Source organism: Neovison vison, chromosome 1 (genome assembly GCF_020171115.1).
Source record: "Neovison vison isolate M4711 chromosome 1, ASM_NN_V1, whole genome shotgun sequence".
Classification (NCBI taxonomy): Eukaryota; Metazoa; Chordata; class Mammalia; order Carnivora; family Mustelidae; genus Neogale; species Neogale vison.
This window is the reverse complement of record NC_058091.1, coordinates 240,722,171-240,742,891: the sequence shown is the minus strand read 5'-3', so window position 1 is coordinate 240,742,891 and position 20,721 is coordinate 240,722,171. Positions and strand designations below refer to the sequence as shown.

General features: G+C 39.6%; 1 protein-coding gene across 4 annotated transcripts in view; it reads right to left on the bottom strand.

Moving 5' to 3' along the window:
* Window positions 1-20,721, bottom strand: part of CDC25C (cell division cycle 25C) — a 32,448-nt gene that overhangs the window by 1,110 nt on the left and 10,617 nt on the right. For 2 of the 4 annotated variants that reach the window (XM_044226707.1, XM_044226722.1), the window contains 6 exons: window positions 5,948-6,100; window positions 4,718-4,843; window positions 2,531-2,593; window positions 1,158-1,256; window positions 494-627; window positions 8-119 (listed from right to left, as the gene is read on the bottom strand). In XM_044226707.1, the coding sequence (XP_044082642.1) occupies window positions 8-119; window positions 494-627; window positions 1,158-1,256; window positions 2,531-2,593; window positions 4,718-4,843; window positions 5,948-6,100 (687 nt within the window). The remainder of the gene's footprint in view (window positions 1-7; window positions 120-493; window positions 628-1,157; window positions 1,257-2,530; window positions 2,594-4,717; window positions 4,844-5,947; window positions 6,101-20,721) is intronic. The other 2 variants (XM_044226714.1, XM_044226732.1) reach the window with 2 other exon arrangements.

The window sequence follows — 20,721 nt, the reverse complement described above, 5'->3', positions numbered from 1 at the left end:
CCTTTACCGTATATTCTGGAAAGAAGTCTCTGTAGCCCCCCTTGAGGATATATAGTTCTGGGTAGTACAATGCAGGATACTGATTCAGAGCCCTGTCCTCTTGTCTCAGAGAGCGGCACCTTTAGAGAAAACCCAGAGGTGGGTGGGGTGGAGAGAAGCAAGGTCAGGATTCCATGTGTCATTCACTGGGGAGGGGAAGGAAGAATTGACTACGGGTAACCTAAAAGGACCTCCAGATCTCACTGTCCTTGCAAAACAAGATTCAAGCAAGTCACTCTTTCTCCTCTTCATTCCCAATTCTTTTTCCTTCACTGCTCCAAACTTTTTAAATTTTAGAAATCTTTCTTTCTACCCCTTAACTTTAAACTACAATGGAAAGAATGCATTCATTCATTCCAATCTCTGCCTGAGCTGGTCTAGGAAGTCTCCATGGTTTTAAGTCCCAATTCAAGGTCCATTTCTAACACCCACCCTACCCCATATACACACTCACATTCGGGGACCCCTCTCTGAGGAGAATTCACAGTGGAACACGATGATTATTCTTTTCTGGGTGTTGAGAGGGACAATGGGCTTCTTCAGAAAGAAGTTATACAGTTCTTCCTGACTGTACAAGTTTAAGGCTTCCTGTAGAAAAATTTCAGTATTTCTTTAAGGGCCTGTGGATAGTTCCAATACTTAGAAATAACTGGGATACCATCTTGGAATATTTGGGCCAGGAAGTCTAGACTATAAGCACTTTCAGGACACAGGATCTAATTTATCTCTGTCTATCCCCAAAGTCTAGCATAGAGCTTGGCATGTAGTAGGTATTCATTGAATGTTTGTAGATCTGACTGCCCCCCCCCCAATGCATAGGAATCATTGTGAAGAATGTCTATGAGTGTCTGCAAGGTTCTTCTCCGTCCTTAGATAAATATTTTAATTCCAAGTAGGAGCTCTTGGCTCCAATAGAATAAAGGGAGATTGGTCTAGGAGGGAAAGGGAAAGTAAATTGCTCAAGGTTTACAGAATTAGAACAAGAATGAGGACTTGCAGCCTTGATGTGCTCCAAAAGTAGAAGCTCTGCCCTGGTTCTGGAGTTCATAGGACCTATGTCCATAGGCTCTACTCATTAAAGAGCTACCTCCAGCCCCTTCCCACTAATGTAACCTTACCCGGATGTGTCCTCCCAGGTACTCATATGGATAGCGGCAATCGATGATATAAAACTTCTCAATCAAGCTCTGGAACTTCCCTGACAGCAAGGCAGCCACCTACAGACATGATGATTGAACACCCTGTTCCCTATCACTCCAGGAGACAGGAGTCAATCACATGGTTCCTGATTTGCACTCCCTTTAGTCACTCAGAATTTCACTGGATGCCCAATCTCCAAAAGTCACTTATATTTGAAATGGGGCAATGGCTCATCCCTACCGCTCATTCAAAAGGATAAAATACGAAATGGTCTTTTTGGAGCACCAAAGTAGCTGGTATTGCTGAGACATCAGGGAAAAACATATTCAAGGCACTCATCTGGAGGCAGGTGTGGCTGCAATCAGCCTCTCAGAAGACACCAAAGGGCTTCTGCAGTAGTACAGGGAGCAGGGAGCGATTCTGACTTTCCAAGACGAAATGGGAAATGGTTCCATCGTAAAGGAAGCAAGCAAGTCTTTCAGAAAAGGATATGGAAGAAAAGGGTTGATATCCTTGAGATACTTGTAGGAGTGCAAATTGGTTCAACCTTTCTGCAGCGAACTTTGTAAATGGAAACATATTTACACTTTGAACCAGCAACTTCTTTCCCAACATCTTTAGTGAACAGAAAAGTACACAAATTCATGGCACAACAGTCATCTCAGCCATTATTTTAGGTTATCAAATAATTTAAATATTAGCTCAAGTTATCAAATAATTTAAAAAGTTACAAATAACTTAACTATTCAAAAATGGGGGTTAAATTATACATGCCAATATATATATATAGCCATTAGAATGATAATATAGATTTGTTTTACTGAGGTAGAAAGATGTTTACAATGTCTTGCTACCCTTCAACACTACATGTTCATTATGATCCTATTTTTATCAAATATATTCCAGAATAAAATCTGGAAGGCCACAAGGAAACTATTACTAGTGGTTATCTTTGGTGGTGAGGTAGGGTGACCAAATAATAATTGCACAAACTAGGACACTTTTGACAGTGAAAGAGAATACTATTAATAATTATCATGCACTGAAAGGTGTCAATGGGATTGTAATGCCTAAATCAGGATGTAAGTTTGCCCAAACTGAGTGATTTTAACTTTTTTCCTTCCCTCCCTTCTTTCCTTGCTTGCTTTCATAACAATTATCTATCATTTGTTTAATTAAAAACAAAAGCAAAAGAATGGGATAAATGGGAGTTCTTTAACACAGCTTCAAGTTGAATGAGAAGCCTATGTGAGTGAATATAGTGAAATACAATGGAAGTGGGGATTTTAGGGACAGAACAGACCAGATGGTAGCTTATGTAACCAGTTACCATCTCCAGAAATCTGCTTACTGTTTCTGGGCTGATGTACTTCAGATCTTGGTGTCTCCCTGACACGGTTGGCAGCGCATATACCTAGAAATACCCAAGAACTGAAATAAGAGCAAGTTTTCTAAACCTCAATTTGAGATCAAAGACCTATATATTGTCCTTCTTTCCAAATGACCTTTAAAACTCAACATGTGGGGCACCTGGGTTGAGTTTTCGACTCTTGATTTCAGCTCAGGTCACAATGTCAGGATTCTGAGATTGAGCCCCACGATGGGCTCTGCACTGGGCTTGGAGCCTGCTTAAGATTCTCTCTCTCCCTCTCCCTCTGCCACCACCCCAGCCCCTGCACGTGTGTGCTCTCTCGCTCTCTCATTCTCAAATAAATAAATAAATAAATAAAACCCCAGATGCCTTCAAAAGAATCAGTAGTCTCCATAATGCACATATGCAGCAATTCCATTTCTATGAAGTGATTCTAAGGAATGAATTAAGGACTCACACAAAGTTTTAGATTTAGCTACCAAAAAAAAAAGCTACAAATATGCCCATCTTGGTATACTTCATAAGGAAAAATTGTAGAAGTAAATATCCTACAAGAAATTATGAGCAGGGGTGCCTGGCTGGCTCAGTCAGTAAAGCATGCAACTCTTGATTGTGGAGTTTTGAGTTCAAGCCCCACATGGGTATGGAGATTAACTTAAACAGTTTTTTAAAAAAGGTAATTTAAAAAAAAATATGAGAGGGCGCCTGGGTGGCTCAGTGGGTTAGGCCGCTGCCTTCGGCTCAGGTCATGATCTCAGGGTCCTGGGATCGAGCCCCGTGTCGGGCTCTCTGCTCAGCCTGCTTCCTCCTCTCTCTCTGCCTGCCTCTCTGCCTACTAGTAATCTCTCTCTGTCAAAAAAAATATATGAGAAACAAACTGAGGGTTATGGTGGGGGGATGGCTAAGCCTGGTAGTGAGTATTAAGGAGGGCACATATTGCATGGAGCACTGGGGTGTGGTGCGTAAACAATGATTCTTGGAACATGAAAAAAAAAAACAAAATAAACTTAAGATGTTAAAAAAATAAAAATAAAAAAATTATGGGCAGCCCAAAAAATGAAATACTGTACTATTAAAAATACAAAATGATGAAGCTGAATTGTTTATTGACATGAAAAGATGTTCCCTGGGCGCCTGGGTGGCTCAGTGGGTTAAGCCGCTGCCTTCGGCTCAGGTCATGATCTCAGGGTCCTGGGATCGAGTCCCGCATCAGGCTCTCTGCTCAGCAGGGAGCCTGCTTCCCTCTCTCTCTCTGCCTGCCTCTCCGTCTACTTGTGATTTCTCTCTGTCAAATAAATAAATAAAATCTTTAAAAAAAAAAAAAAAAAAAAGATGTTCCTGATACACTAAATGATGAGGAAAAAAGCCAGTGGATCACAAAACACATAAACTATTTTTTGTGAAAAAACAAAAAAATGTATTTGGGTATGTGTAAGTGTGAAAACACATAGAAAAAAGTCTGGAGGAGTATGTACCAAGATGTTAGAAGCAATTTTATATATATATATATATATATATATATATATATATATATATACATATATACACACACACATATATACATACACACACACATATATGCATGCATATATATACATATATGCATGTATATATATATATATATATATATTTTTAAACTTCTATGTATTTATTTGAGAGAGAGTAAGCCAGAAAGAGAGAGAGGGAGAGAGAAGGAGAAAAGGCAGAGGGAAAAGCAGACTCCCCGCTGAGCAGGGAGCCCCATGGGGGACACAATCCCAGGACTCTGGGATCATGATCCGAGGCCAAGGCAGATGCTCAACTGACTGAGTCATCCAGGTGCCCCCAAAGCAATAATATTTTTATAAGACTTGAGGTATATTTCATTTTCTACTTTTTCTATAATGACCAAGTATTATTTACATAGTTTTAAAAGATATTTTTAACGGGAAAAAAGTAAAATGCCTCATGTTTCCCCACTGCTCTGGATTTTCCCAGAATGAATAAGAAATACCTTCTCACTAGAAAGGCTTGGGGTCTAAATCTACCACCAGAGCATCTTCAGTTTATCATATAGTCCTTGGTGAGGATGCATAATTATACCTAGTGTCCTCTTTAGGTAAAGAAAAAAAAGACTCAGACCCAAAATGATTCAATGGAATATAAGATGAATATAACCAAACTCACCTTGGAGAAATCACCAATCAGAGAGCCCTGGTTAGAATCTTCCTCCAGCATCTGAATGACATTAATGTCACAGAGAGAAACTGTCTTCTTTAGACCTAAGCCCTGAGGATGACAAGAATCCCCCCACTGCCAATTTTCATGTTAAAGATTTAAAAACCAGGAGTGGAGACTTATTAAAAACATGTACACCCTTTGAAAAAAAAATGCAAAAAGATTTGGCTGTAAAAATCAATATCCTAGCAGGTTTATAATAGAGAAAGATTACTCATAAATAAGAGTCTTAGTTAAGCAAATCATATTTCACACATTATATTCCTATTATGCACTATAAAGTTATATTGTAGATTAATTTCATTGTCACAAAAATAAATTCATGATATCCTTAAGAAAGTGAGAAAACTCATACTTTGTAATACCACTTTATTATTATTATTATTTTAGATTATATTTATTTGAGGGATAATGAGAAAGAGCGAGCACGGGGTGGGTGGCGGGGGGAGCGGCAGGTAGGGTCAGAGGGAAAAGCAGACTCTCTGCTGAGCAGGGAGCCTGATGTGGGACTTGATCCTGGAATTCCAGGATCACGACCTGGGCCAGACTCAATCATCCAGGTGTCCCATTCTGCTTATTTTTTTTAGATTCTATGTAATACCACTTCAATAAAAGAAAAAAAAACCTGCATCAAAGAGTCTCAAAGAATGTACACCACATGTTGACAATAATTGTCTCTGGTCTATGGGATTATGGGCATTTCACAACAGCTTCTTTTGTTTATGTATAACTTCTATACTATCATATGCTGATTTTATAAAATAGTATTCAGATTTTTTTTTTAAAGGAGGGGTAGGGAATGACAACTAAATTTTTTAAAAGTTGCCTCCTACCAAACCAGTGTGCTTCATTATGCTGTTTCTGTCAGAATACAGGTAAAACAGCAGTAAATATCCCTACCATTCCAGGTTTCCTTGTGTCCTCTCAAATCTTATAAAAGAAGGTTGGGAAGAAGTATGCCATAATTATTTTCAAAAGTATAATATAACATATTTATTGTTAAATATTTTATATATGGGTACAATGTAAAAAAGACAAGGAAGACATAAAGAACAAAGAGATAAAAGTAGAAGTAATGAGAAAGAAGACGAGATATCCTAAAATAATCCTCATATCAAAAAAGCAGATAATACAATGAGATAGAGGATTAAACAGATTCTTATCTTTAAAAGTTCCTACCTTCCTGAGCTCTTTTTGGTTAGAACAATACTCCTTTTTTTCTTTATCTGGTATTGGGTTGTTCTTGAATTTTACCACCCGCTTCAGTCTTGGCCTGTTCAAATTCTCTGGCAACGAAGGGGAGCGATACAAGGAGCTTCTGTTCAGAGATGCCTGTATGGGAATATCAACCCCATATGTTCTTACTCCTCTATGTGTGTCTGCATGCCAGTAGCATGAACATCTTCTGCAAACTTGTTAGAACTGAAGAATCCTAGATGTTGAGCCTCGCCCCAGACCTACTGAATTAAAATCTGCATTTTAGCAAGCTACCCCAGTGATTTCTAGCAACACTCAAGTTTGATAGGCAAAACCCTAGGTATGCAACCATTCTTCCCCTCCTCATTAATATCTTTCTTCTCAGAGTACATGATGTTCCATCTCCCCAAGATGTATTAAATCTAGCCAAACAAAATTCACCACCTGACCATCTTAAATGTACCAATTCTTGTAGAAGAAAGCAAATGCAAGCTCGGTTCCTCCAGGCAAGTGAAAATCAAACCAACCAACCTAATCCCAGTTTCTCTATGGGATCCTAAGACTAACAATCAAGATTTAAGGACCCCAACAAAAATGAAGATGACAAACCAAAAAGGTCAGCCTACGTAAAAAGTACTAAGCAGCAAGAGTATGTGTCACTTTTGGGGGACAGTAATTTCTTTGAGGGAGAGAGAAAAAAATAACTTGGCTTTCTTATAAAGCGGGTTGTTAAAGGGAAAGAAAAATAGCAACATAAGCATCATGCGAGGGAAGAGGGAACACCAGAATCTAGTATCAGGATGACCATTACAGGGTTGATACTATGAAGCCCATTGGGAAAAAATGGATTAAATACCATGAGGAGGGCGCCTGGGTGGCTCAGTGGGTTAAGCCGCTGCCTTCGGCTCAGGTCATGATCTCAGGGTCCTGGGATCGAGTCCCGCATCGGGCTCTCTGCTCAGCAGGGAGCCTGCTTCCCTCTCTCTCTCTCTGCCTGCCTCTCTGTCTACTTGTGATTTCTCTCTGTCAAATAAATAAATAAAATCTTTAAAAAAAAAAAGTAAATACCATGAGGAACTGGCCTTGGAAGTTACTAACTCAGACTAAAGTACAAGAAGATGGACTACTGTCTCCTTGAAAACCATGATTTTAGTGTTATAACCAGAGGCAGGGAGAAGTATTAAATGGCCTCTGATAACAACTTTCAATTAATCTAAGATCATTTTAAAATTTTAATTTTAGTAATCTCTATATCTAATGTAGGGCTTGAGCTCATGACCCCAAGATCAAGAGTCCCATGCTCTATTGACTGAGCCAGCCAGAGACCCTTCAACTAATCTGTTCCCAGATACCCTCTGCCCTATATGAAAGCCAGAAGTTCCTACTTTATACACTTACCTCACTAACAACTATGGATTGATTTAGAAGGGGGGCTAAATAATAATTGAACCATAACTAAAAAATAAGTTGATGGTCAATGGTTTCTGGGAGAATAAAATAAAAACATCAATATTTTACTTTATAGTAACTGTATCTATTACTGTGTTTGTCACATCCGTGGTCCCATCTAAGGGAAACTCCATTGTTCCCATTACCAGCTGAAAGTACAGTTCACATTTTACGAACCAGTATTTTACACCTACCTGTCCCCTTGGATCCTTGTAGTCAACTCCCTTTGTCCCCACAAACCTACCCAGAGCCACTGACCAGCCCATAGTGCTGTTTGTTGTTGTTGTTGTTGTTTTTAAAAGATTTTATTTGACAGACAGAGATCACAAGTAGGCAGAGAGGCAGGCATAGAGAGAGGGGAAGCAGGCTCCCCATTAAGCAGAAAGCATGATGCGGGGCTCAATCCCAGGACCCTGGGATCATGACCTGAGCTTAAGGCAGAGGCTTTAACCCACTGAGCCATCCAGGTGTCCCCAATAGTGCTGTTTTGACACATCCATTTAGTAGCCTAGAACATGTAAAAATAATCTGGGCCAATTAGGTTCTCTTTCCTGGGAGTCAAACTTAGAAAATGGCAAAATAATTAGGCAGCAGCAGAAGCCAAAGCTTAAAAGGAAAAGCCAAAAGATACAGTCAAGGCCATGAGGCCAATGATGAATGCATGGATGAACCAAAGTTACAGTGGCAGAAGAGATGTGGTGAAAGTCCCAGGAATAGGCTACCTAGACTTTTTTCTTTAATTTTTATTTATTTATTTATTTATTTGTCAGAGAGAGAGGGAGAGAGAGTGAACACAGGCAGACAGAATGGCAAGCAGAGGCAGAGGGAGAAGCAGGCTCCCTGCCAAGCAAGGAGCCCAATGTGGGACTCGATCCCAGGACGCCGGGATCATGACCTAAGCCGAAGGAAGCTGCTTAACCAACTGAGCCACCCAGGCGTCCCAAGACTTCTTGACAGTCTTCCCTTCATATAACTTCAATTCTGCCCTGAGAAGAATGCAGGAAGAAGCCAGATCAGAACTTCAAATTTAAGGGCCTTAGTGCAACCTTTGTTTCTTTAAACCAAAAAAGCCTTTCTAGAACACACCAAATTATTAAGCTAAGGGCTTATTGTATTTTATTATTTTTTAAAAGATTTATTTGTTATTTTAGCGGTGGGAGGGACAGAGGAAAAGGGAGAGAGAGAATCACAAGCATACTCCCCACTGAGTGCAGAGCCGGATGCAGGGCTCGAGATGCCGGGCTGGATCTCATTACGCTGAGATTACAACCTGAGCCAAAACCAAGAGTCAGACACTCAACCAACTGAGCCATCCAGGCTCCTCTAAGGGCTTATTGTTAAGAGTTTGGAATGAAATAGCTACTAAGGGAAATATTTCCTTTGTTTTTTGTATTATATCTAAGAAATCTTTACCTAACCCAAGATCACAGAAATTTTCTCCTATGTTTTTTTCCTTCAGATGTTTTATAGTTTGAAAATTCATATTCAGGTCTATTATCCATTTTGCACTAATTTCTACATTAGGTATAAGATATGGATTGAGGTTTTGTTTTTCATCTAGATTTTCAATTGCTCCAGCACAATTTGTTGAAAAGACAGTTTTCTCCATTTAATTTCTTTGTATCTTGGTCTAATTATCAATTGACAATATATGCATGAGTCTATTTCTCAAATCACTATTCTCTTGCATCAACACTTTAGTTTTCTGGTAGCTATTATTATCATGGTGATAATAAAGCTGATAAACATCTTCTTGAGTTTCATATGGTCTAAAGGCAAGAATCCTGAAATAAATGATAGGAGAAAACTACTTTAACAAACAGAAACAGTCACTACTGTTCTGACAGATTCTTCCCAGAACATTTATATCAAAACAAATGGAAACTTACTGCAAAGAGCATACGTGTTCGGTCATGAAGGGATGATGATAGTGAGGGTACTGTAGCTATGTCTAGACACAAGTTTCCCAGTTCTCAGAAGCAGGGGTGGGGGGAACCCAAGACCAGCTGGCTTAGATTGCATTCAACATCTAACTTTCCTTTCCTCCAACATCTTAGAGACTTTCTTTCTTTAAGGAATCAATGAACACTTTCTGGGAGTTTTAAGCACTGAAAAGACCAGGTAGAAGAAAAGGAAACTTGCTAAGCTTGATTCTACCTACAGATTTTTATAAAAAGGTGTAAATGAATAATCACTGTTTTGTAAACTGAGGTGGCATCACCATTTCCTCATGGCCTACACACTGTTCAATATATACAGACTTGCTTCTGTTTGTACTACTCTACTGTTCTTGTCAAGATTCTCAACAATCTTCATGACACCGTATCTGACACTTCTTTAAACATCTATCTTTCTGAACTTCATAGTGGCTTCCACTGAGTTGGCTATGGCCATCTTCCTTGGCTTCAGTGTCACCTCCTAGTTTAGTTTAATGCTAGTATAGGCAATCCCTAAACTAAAAGAACCATGATGTTTCTACCTCTCTGCTGCTCCTTCTCAGTCTTCTTTGTTAGGTCTCCTCACCTACCAAACCTTTAACAGATGTTGGATTCATCAGGGTTAGGTCCTGGTCCTTTTTTATTCCTCACTTTTGCCTTATATGACTTTTTCTACCTGTGAGTTCAAATTTTCCCTCTATACAGATGACTCTCAAATATCTGTTTCCAATCAAAACTTCTGCTCTAATTTCTAGATTTCCATAGCCACATATTTGCTTGATAATTTCTTTCTTTTTTTTTTTTTAAATTTTATTTATTTATTTGACAGAGATCACAAGTAGGCAGAGAGGCAGGCAGAGAGAGAGGAGGAAGCAGGCTCCCCGTGGAGCAGAGAGCCCGATGTAGGGCTCGATCCCAGCACTCCGGGATCATGACCTGAGCCGAAGGCAGAGGCTTTAACCCACTGAGCCACCCAGGCGCCCCTGCTTGATAATTTCTGAGTACCTACTAAATGATAGAGCAGTGAATAAGGGAGTGGAAAAATAAACAAATGTACTATGTGTTTTTAGGTAGCAGCATGTTCTACAGGTAAAAAAATAAAGGAGAATCAAAAGACAGGAAACAAATTTGGGTTGGAAGAGTTGTCAGGAGCGGCCTCTCCAATAAGATGACATATGTGGAGAAATGAAACTAAATTTTGCCCAGGGGAAGAATGTTCCAGGCTGAAGGAATAACAAATGCAAAGGCACTGGTGAGACTAGCAAGGCCAGTAATGGTCACATTTGGTATTGTACCATTTTTAGAAACCTCAAAAACTAACTGAAGCAATACCATAAACCAACTAGAACTAAGAGACATCAGCAGAACACTGTACCCAACAATAGAATGTACATTCTTCTCAAATATACATAAAATGCTCTCTAAGATAGACCATATGCTCTAAGTCATAAAATAGCCTCAATAAATTTTGAAGGACTGAAATCATACAAAGTAAGTTCTCTAACCATAATGGATTCATCAGAAATTAATAACAGAAAAAAAATGTGGAAAATTCGGTTAAGTGAAAATTAAACAACACACTCCTAAATACTCATTGGGTCAACAAAGATCTCAAGGGAAATCAGAAAATACTTTTGGATGAATAAAAATGAAGACATGACACACCAAAACTCATGTTAGGATAAAGCTAAAGTAGTGTTTAAGTGAAAATTTATAACTGCAAAGGCCCATTATAGAAAAAAGAATGATCTCAAGACAATGACCTAACCTTCCATCAAAAAAGAAACTAGGGGTGCCTGGGTGGCTCAGTGGGTTAGGCCTCTGCCTTCGGCTCAGGTCATGATCCCAGGGTCCTGGGATCGAGCCCCGAATTGGGCTCTCTGCTCAGCGGGAAGCCTGCTTCTTCCTCTCTTTTCTGCCTGCCTCTCTGACTACTTGTGATCTCTCTCTGTCAAATAAATAAATAAAATCTTTAAAAAAAAAGAAAGAAAGAAAGAAACTAAATCCAAAGCAAGCAGAATCAAGGAAATAAAGATCAAAGCAAAAACTTAATGAAGTAAAGAACAGAAAAAAGAGAAAACAACAGAACCAAAAGTTGATTATTTGAGAAGATCAATAAAATTGATAAATTTTAGCTAGACTAACCATGAAAAAGAGAAGACTCAAATTATTGAAATTAGGAAAGAAGGAACATTATTAGCAATTTTTCAGAAATAAAAAGGATCATGGGGGATACTATGAACAACTATGTATCAATGAATAAGAAAACTCAGATTAAATGGGCAAATTCTTAAAATGACAAAAACCACTGAAACTGACTCAAGAAGGAACAGAAAACCTGACCAAACCTACAAAAAGTAGAGATTGAATTAGTAATTTAAAAACTCCCCACAAAGAAAAGCCTAGGTCCCAATGGCTTTACTAGTGAAATTGGCCTAACATTTTACACACATTTTTTTTTTAAGATTTTATTCATTTATTTGACAGACAGAGATCACAAGTAGGCAGAGAGGCAGGCAGAGAGAGAGAGAGGAGGAAGCAGGCTCCCCACCAAGCAGGGAGCCCGATGCGGGACTCGATTCCAGGACCCCGAGATCATGACCTGAGCCGAAGGCAGCGGCCTAACCCACTGAGCCACCCAGGCGCCCCTGACCTAACATTTTAAAAGAACAAAAAACAGGGGCACCTGGGTTGCTCAGCTGTTAAGCATCTGCCTTCAGCTCAGTTCATGATCCTAGGATCCTGGGATCAAGCCCCACATCAGTCTTCCCACTGAGCAGGAAGCCTGCTTTTCCCTCTCCCCTGGCTTGTGTTTACTCTCTTGCTGTCTCTCTCTTTCAAATAAATAAATAAAATCTCTAAAAAACAAACAAACAAAAAACCCACACCAATTCTACAGAATTCTTCCAGAAAATTTAAAAAGAAAGAATTCTTTCCAATGATGAAAGACATTACAAGAAAAACAAAACACTAAAGATTAATATCTCTCATGAACAGAAATATAAACATCCTCAATAATATTTCAGCAAATCAAATCAACAACATATAAAAAGGAAAATATATCATAACCAAATAATGTTATCACAGGAATGCGAGGTTGTTTTACATTCTAAGATCAATGTAATTAATCACATTAATAGGTTAAAAAAACTCACATGATCATCTCAATAGATGCAGAAAAGGCATTTGGCAAAATCTATTACCTGTTTCTGCTAAAATCTCTTAGCAAACTGAGAATAGAAAGGAACTTCTTCAGCCTGACAAAGGGCACTAGAGGTGATACCTTGGTGAGCATGGGTGGCTCAGTTGGTTAAGCAGTTGACTCAATCTCAGGTCAGGTTTTCATCTCAGGGTTATGAATTTGAGCCCTGTGTTGGACTCCATGCTGGCTGTGGAGTCTACTTTGGGGGGAAAAAAAAGAAAGAAAGAAAGAAAAAAGAAAGAAAGAAAGAAAGAGGGGCACCTGGGTGACTTGGTTGAGCATCTGTTCTTGGTTTTGGCTCAGATCATGATCTCACAATTGTGAGATCAGGTCCCATGTGGCGCTCCCTGCTTTAGCACAGAGTCTCCTTGAAAATTTTTCTTTTTTAAGATTTTTATTTATTTATTTGTCAGAAAGAAAGAGAGAGCACAAGCAGGGAAAGTGGCAGGCAGAGGGAGAAGCAGGTTCCCCAGTGAGCAAGGAGCCCAAAATGGGACTCAATTCCAGAACCCTGGGATCATGACCTGAGCCAAAGGCAGATGCTTAACTGACTGAGCCACCCAGGTGTCCCATCTCCTTGAGATTCTTTCCCTCTTCCTTTCCTCTGCTCCTCCCTCTACTTGCGCTCTTTTGCTTTCTCTCTCTCAAATAAATAAAATCTTTTTTAAAAAACCCTCATAACTAATATCATACTCAATGGAGAAAAACTGGATGCTTCTCCCGAAAGATCGGGCAAAGTGTTCTCAATAAGTTTTAAGATTGCAAATGAGTCTTGATACCAAAGAACTGGAGAACAGAAGAACTGGTCTAGGAGATTAATACAGGAGGGAGCAAAAGAGAGCCGATTCCTGCAGGAGCAGACAAGAGGAGATGCTTCCATGTGACTCAGGGGTTTTGCAAAATGTTTACAATGACCTACTGGGCCCTACATGACTTGTCCTGCTACCTACTTTCTAGCCTCAACTACCACTGTGCACCTGCTTACTTTGCTCCAGCCACCCTGGCCTTCTTGCTGTTCCATGGAACATGCCTAGCACACCCCCACTTCAGAACCATTACATTTGATCTTTCTTCTGTCTAGAAAAATTCATCCCTTCTTAACTGTTTGTTTGGCTCCCTCACTGCTTCAGATGTCTGCTCAAAGATCTGTGAGGTCTTCTCTAATCTACGAAACCTATCAAAAATAACTCCCACTCTACTCCAGTCCAATCCAGGTACTCCCTATTCTCTTTATCCTGCTTTTTTACCATAGTATTTTACCATCTGTCATATTATAAATGAATTTGTTTCTTTATCTATTTCCTCCTGACTAGGATGCAAGCTCTACAAGAGAACAAACTTTACTATGTTATTGTGTTCGGTACTGTATCTCCAGCATTACCAGATGAAGGAATGATTGAATGAATGAATGAAGAGGAGGAAATGCAGAAGGGAGAGAGCTTCAGATAGGAGGAGGGACACTTATACAGTATAACAAGAGGGATGGCAGTTATATGGATATGAAAGCAGATAGGATGCTATATTTGGTGAGAGAGGTAGTTTTCTTCTAACTGCTTATGTTTTCTCTTTGAAATAAAAACACGTGGAACTTAACGTGTCTAAACTCATCCATGATCGTATCCTTCTTTTACAGCCTGTCTGTTCTGTATCCAAAACACCTTCTGAATTCATCCACTTCTTTCTCTGTAGCCACCACCGTAGCCTAGGCTACAATCAACCCTTCCTGAGACTACCACAATAGCTTCCTATCCTACTCTTACCTGCTTCCAACAGCCTCCCTCCTTCAAACTCTTAATCCTTCCTACTCTTCTTTATCCAGCAACAAGAGTGGTCTTCATAAAACAAACTTATTATTCCTCTACTGAATATCCTCTAATGGCTTCCCAATGCACTTAGAATAAGATCCACACACTCACCATAGCCCTAAGGCCCTGCATGATCTGTCTCCTGCTTACCTCTTCTGTCCCACCTCAGGCAACTCTCCCCGTCCCTCACAATGGCTTCTCAGTACCTTGTACCCACCAAGATCTACTCAAACTCGGGACCTCTGCACCTACAATATTCCCTCCTCATGGAATGCTCTGGCTCTAGTCATGTCGTGTATGGTTCCTACACAACTAGAGTGACCAGCTCACCCAAATTTGTCTGGGACTTTCCCAGTTTAAGCACTGAAAGGCCCAGGTCGTAGGAACCTCCTCAATGGCAGGCAAACTGGGACAGTTTATCAACCTGTTCTCAACTAAATCTCTCTTTCTCAAGGAGGCCTTTCCTATTTATTCCCATTTATGTATTTATTTTTAAAGATTTTATTTATTTGTCAGCGAGAGAGCACACAAGCAGGGGTAGCAGCAGGCAGTACAAGCAGAGGGAGAAGCAGGCTCCCCACTGAGCAAGGAGCCCAATGCGGGACTCAATCTAAGACCCTGAGATCATGACCTGAGCCAAAGGCAGACACTTAACCAACTGAGCCACCCAGGCGTCCCTATTTATTCCCATTTAAAGGTCTCCTTCTATTAGTGTTTATCTCAGTCCCCTTTTTGTTTCCTTCATTACACTTGGACAATTTGCAATGATTAAGTTATCTTGTCTCTTTTGGCAGTCATTTGCAATTTGGCTAAAGTTAGACATTTAGTAATATCTCAAATTTAATGGGGAGGCAGCCCTGCCTCCTGATAAGGAGGCCAAAGGGGGACAAATAATCCTTTTTCCATTCTCTTATAATCAACCAGATATTCCTGACTGGATTTTGAAGATCGAAGAATAACACAAAAGCACAGGGTTAGCTGAGTCTTTTTTTTTTTTTTTTTTTTTTTTGGCTGGGTCTTTTTTTTATGGCTGCAGCACCACAGTGGAGAATATAGTAGGTGGCAGCAAATGGTCCTAAGCAGTATGGTCCAGCAGCAGGCTGGATGACCTTCTGGGGCAAGGGGCCGGCAATGGTAACACGGAGTATCCAGCCAGTAGGTGGTGACATCCCAAGCACAAAGACCCCACAGCAGCACTTGGCCTTACCTTGTTTTCCAGCCTTCCTGGTAATTCTGAGTTCTTCAATACCCTCCAGAAAATCCCTTTTCTGTCTGAGGTAACTAGAAATCATTTTCTTTTATTTGCTACCAAGAACCTAACTAGAACATCTATTAACTTGTATACACTTTTGTTGTTGATGTCTCCTTGACAAGAATATGAATTCCAAGAGGGCATAAACCTAGTCTGTATTGTTCACCATTGTATTACCACTGCCAATCACAGGGCCTGATACCTAACAGGCACTCAGTAAATATTTTTTAAACGAATACATCAGAAATCACTAAGGTTATACAAATCTCCTTGCTTTCTCAGGTTTCTATTTCCATTTAGCATCAAAGAGATAAACCCAATAACAAAAATCCCTACGTTTTTTGTATTCTAAAATCTACTGCTCTGCATATTCCTCTACAGTGTATCCTCAACTGAAAGTAATGCTGTAAGAGTCACAATGCATTAAAATGTGCAAATAAGGGGACTTAATATTTTTTAAACACCAAAAAAAAAAACCCTCAAAAAATACCTCACAGCCAGAAGCTATTCTTCTATATAAATAAACAAAATTTCCAGATTATTTGCTGGGGTCAGTCTATTTTAAACCTACCTTTCTATACTGTCTGTATTATACAACTCAGAATGATGTTTCTAAGATGATGAAAAGATCTTCATCAAGGAAAGATTCAATCATGTCCTCTGTACTGTACTTATTGTTTCACAGAAGAGATTAAACACATTAGATAAATTTTCAACAAGAAAACTGAAAACAGAAAATTTTCTTTTTAATCAACATTAAATTTAATTACTAGCTAATACTAGTTGAGGACTTAACTGTATCAGCTAAATTTTGGAAATATGAAAACTAACATATATTTGTATGTGAACTAAATGTTCACCTTACATTGCTTCCCCCCACCCCCTGCCTCAGAAGGCCTAGCAATCTTTCCCCATGCTAACTATCCCTAAACTTGTTTTTCCACAGATCTACCCTCCATCGTCAGTGAGTCCTCAAAAAGGTTTGTTTCAGGAAGGTCACTATCAATTCTCCCAATATCCATCTTATCTCTTTCAGATTATACCTTGGTTCTGTCATTTTTCCCACAAACTGCTGACATTAAAACAAAACAGGATTTAATACTGTGTTATATAGCAGGGTGCATCAAAATCACTTAGAGGGACTGTTAAAACAAACTGCTGGGCCCCACCCTCAGTTTCTGATTCAGAAGGTTGAGTTGGGGCCCAGTCATTTGCACTGCTGAGAAATTCCTACCTGATAATGATGGTGCTGCTCCAGGGACATACTTTTAGAGGGTTCTAAAAATGGTTCTTGCCATTATAGTAATACTAATGACACATGGTAATCTGTACTGGTTAAAACTGAAAAAAATTAAAACTTCAGTTTCTCAGTGGCACAAGCTAATTTTAAATGCTTCAAATCCATGTAGTGGTTACTGTATTGGAGAGATATAAAACATATCCATCATCCCAGAAAGTTTTACAGAACAGCAGTGTTCTAGATAATTGATTCACCACCATTCCTAACACTTCAATCCATTCAAACTCTGGGTATTCAACCTTACCAAACCTATGCAAAAAGCAAATGTCAGGATGCCTGGGTGGCTCAGTTAGTTAAGCATCTGACTCTCGATTTTAGCTCAGGTCATGATAATGATCTTGCGATCCTGGGACTGAGCCCTGTGTCAGGTTCTGAGCTCAGTGCAGAGTCTGCTTGGAATTCTCTCTCCCTCTGCCGCTCCCATGCTTGCTCCCTCTTTCTCTTTCTCTCAAATAAATAAATAAATAGATAGATAAACAAATAAAAGCAAATGTCACTATTACATGTTCCTGGGACAATTTTTACCTCCCAGGCATATTCAGTAAAAGACACCATGATACTGGTAAAAACACCAGCTCGGGAGTCAGGCAGATCTCTCAGCTTAAATCCAGACTCTACCAATGGCTAAATTTGTGACCTTGGGTAAGAGCCTTTATTCCATGGTCTGATATTCTCCTCCTAAAACATGATAATATTAAAGAAAAAACAAAAGGGAGAGAAGAAAAAAAATAAAGGGGCATCATACTCCTATTTCAGGATTGACATGAAAATTAAAAGCAATGATGGATATAAACAACTCAGCACACAGTGCCCAGTATGAACAGTCAATAAATGGAACCTACTCTTATTACCTGCCTCTCATTTTTCTTTTCCATTCTTGTCTCCCAACACACTACTCAAAACACTAAAATCCAGACTACTTATTTCCCCATTGCATACCACATTCTAAAAACTGAAAACCCCTCAGAGAGGGACTTCACAACTTCTTAAATACTTGCACCAAGCTTCTCCTGCACTCCACATTACCCTCTCAGTAAGCAGGGACAAAACAAAACAAAAACCACCACAACAAAAAAAACCCCTGCAACCCTCCACTTCCTCTACCACCAAGAATTCAAACTTGTCACATCCTCAAACTAACTAAAATTTCTGCTAGCTTTCAAAGTTTCTAAACCAGAGGCTTCTTCCTCCTTGGCAACTTTCAACCACATTGCTGTTCTTACCTTACTGAGTCTACCCAGTGAGACATTTGGCTCCTTATCCAGGCTTTGTTTGATTCATCATCATCTACTTCTCTGCTACTTTTTTTTTTTTTTTAATTTGTTAGAGAGAGAGAGAGAGCACAAGCAGGAGGAGCAGCAGGCAGAGGGAGAAGCAGGCTCCCTACTGAACAAGAAGCCCAATGTAGGACTCAATCCCAGGACCCTGGGATCACAACCTGAGCCGAAGGCAGACGTTTCACCAACTGAGCTACCCAGGTGTCCCATTCTTTGCTACTTTCACAATCACTTATGCTAACTCAATCCCATTTGATGTTTTCATCTGCCAGTGGATACCTCTAACGTTCAATCATCCCTGGAGCTCCAAAGTCTCCAATCTTGCTTCTAGGCAACAGCACACTATGCCATGCAGGTCTATCACATTAAACCTTACAAATGTCACTTTATTAGCTTTTTAATAGTTCCTTTCTGAGGTTTCCAAAAGTTGATTATGACTTTCTCCAAATTCTTTAAGACTGTCACCTAACACTCTTCCTCTGAGTCACAGATTACTGCAACTTTCACTTTGCTAAGGACATTAAGGCCATCATGCATCCCTTCTCTACCAGTCTTTATAACTCCATGCATTTTGGACCTTATACTACAGTAATTAAGCACTTTTACTACACTACATTATAATAATTAAACATTAGTAATTGGCAAGTATTGTTCTAAACACTTTATGTATAATTAACTCATTTAATCATCACAACAACCCTATGAAATCGTTATCAAAGCGTTTTCTTTTTTGTAGATTAAGGAAGTGAAGTATATGGGATGCCTGCATGGTTCAGTTGGTTAAGCATCTATCTTCAGCTCAGGTCATGCCCAGGGTCCTGGGATTGAGTCCCGCATTGGGCTCCTTGCTCACTGGGGAGTCTGCTTCTCCCCCTGCCTGCCACTCTCCCTGCTTGTGTGCGCTCTCTCTCTGGCAAATAAAGAAATAAAATCATTTTTTGTTTTTAAAGATTTTATTTAATTATTTCACAGAGAGAAACAGCAAGAGAAGGAATACAAAAAGAGGGAGTGCTCAATGTCCAAAAGAGAACATATCTTACTCTTTGAATTCCTCCTTCTTTTCAAATTCATTGTAGTGTCAGCACTGCTCTAGTTACTCAAAGTTAAAAGCAGCACCCTACTAAACTTCTAGATCCTTCCTTTTTTTTTTTTTTAAAGATTTTATTTATTTATTTGACAGAGAGAGATTACAAGTAGGCAGAGAGGCAGGCAGAGAGAGGAGAAAGCAGGCTCCCTGCTGAGCAGAGAGCCCGATGCGGGACTCGATCCCAGGACCCTGAGATCATGACCTGAGCTGAAGGCAGCAGCCCAACCCACTGAGCCACCCAGGTGCCCCTTCCTTTTTTTTTTAATTAAAGATTTTGTTTATTTATTTGACAGACAGAGATCACAAGTAGGCCGAGAGACAGGCAGAGAGAGAAAGAGAGAGAGAGAGGGGAGGAAGCAGGCTCCCCATGGAGCAAAGAGCCCGATGTGGGGCTCGATCCTAGGACCCTGGGATCATGACCTGAGCTGAAGGCAAAGGCTTTAAGCCACTGAGCTACCCAGGCACCCTTTAGGTCCTTTTTCATACCACTCTGTCATCCACAGCACTTTTGAGAATCTTGTCATTATCTTGGGTATTGGTTTGCTTACTTACTTATTTACTTAGTCTATCTTTTAGACTAGAATAAATATAAATACGAGCTCCATGGAAGTAAGGAATCTTGACCATCTTAATCACAACTCTGTCCTCAGTTCTGGTATAGCACCTAACTCATATCAGTCTCATAATAAATATTTACTGAATGTTGTTACAGCTTACATTTGTTTTTATTAACAATAAATTATTATAAAGTGTTTAATACTTATCATATTCACAACAATCCTACTGAGGAAATATTTCTCATTATTATGTTCTCTGTTTTATAAATGAGAAACTGGGGTGCCTTTGTGGCTTGGTTGTTAAGCGTCTGCCTTCGGCTCAGGTCATGATCCCAGGGTCCTGGGATCGAGCCCCACATCAGGCTCTCTTCTCAGTGGGAAGCCTGCTTCTCCATCTCTTGCCTCTCCTGCTTATATTCCCTCTCTCACTGTCTCTCTCTGTCAAACAAATAAATGAAATCTTTAAAAAGAAAAAATGAGAAACTGAGCTTTATACTGGTTAAGTGTCTTTCTCATGCTCTTAACACTAAATAAGAGAATGAGGACTAGAATCCAAGAACTCAACTATATGACATTTGCCTATTTAATCAATAAATTTAGAAACACTCTCATACACATATTCGCTTCACAGAAATGAAGTTGATTTAGAAAAGCCAAATACCTCAGAATCTACCTTTGGCATATATGTACATGACCAAAAAGCCACAGGTTTCAGGTATGCCTCCCAGTGACACAGGGAGGATATATTGTAAAATAGCTAAAAATCATGCTAGGTATGTTCCATCCATTACTGTTCTTCTGGAGGCATCACTTAGACTGAATTACTTTGAGGATGATGTATTCAAACTACTAACTGGAACCTTCTCACCCAGCAGTAATACGATTCGCAC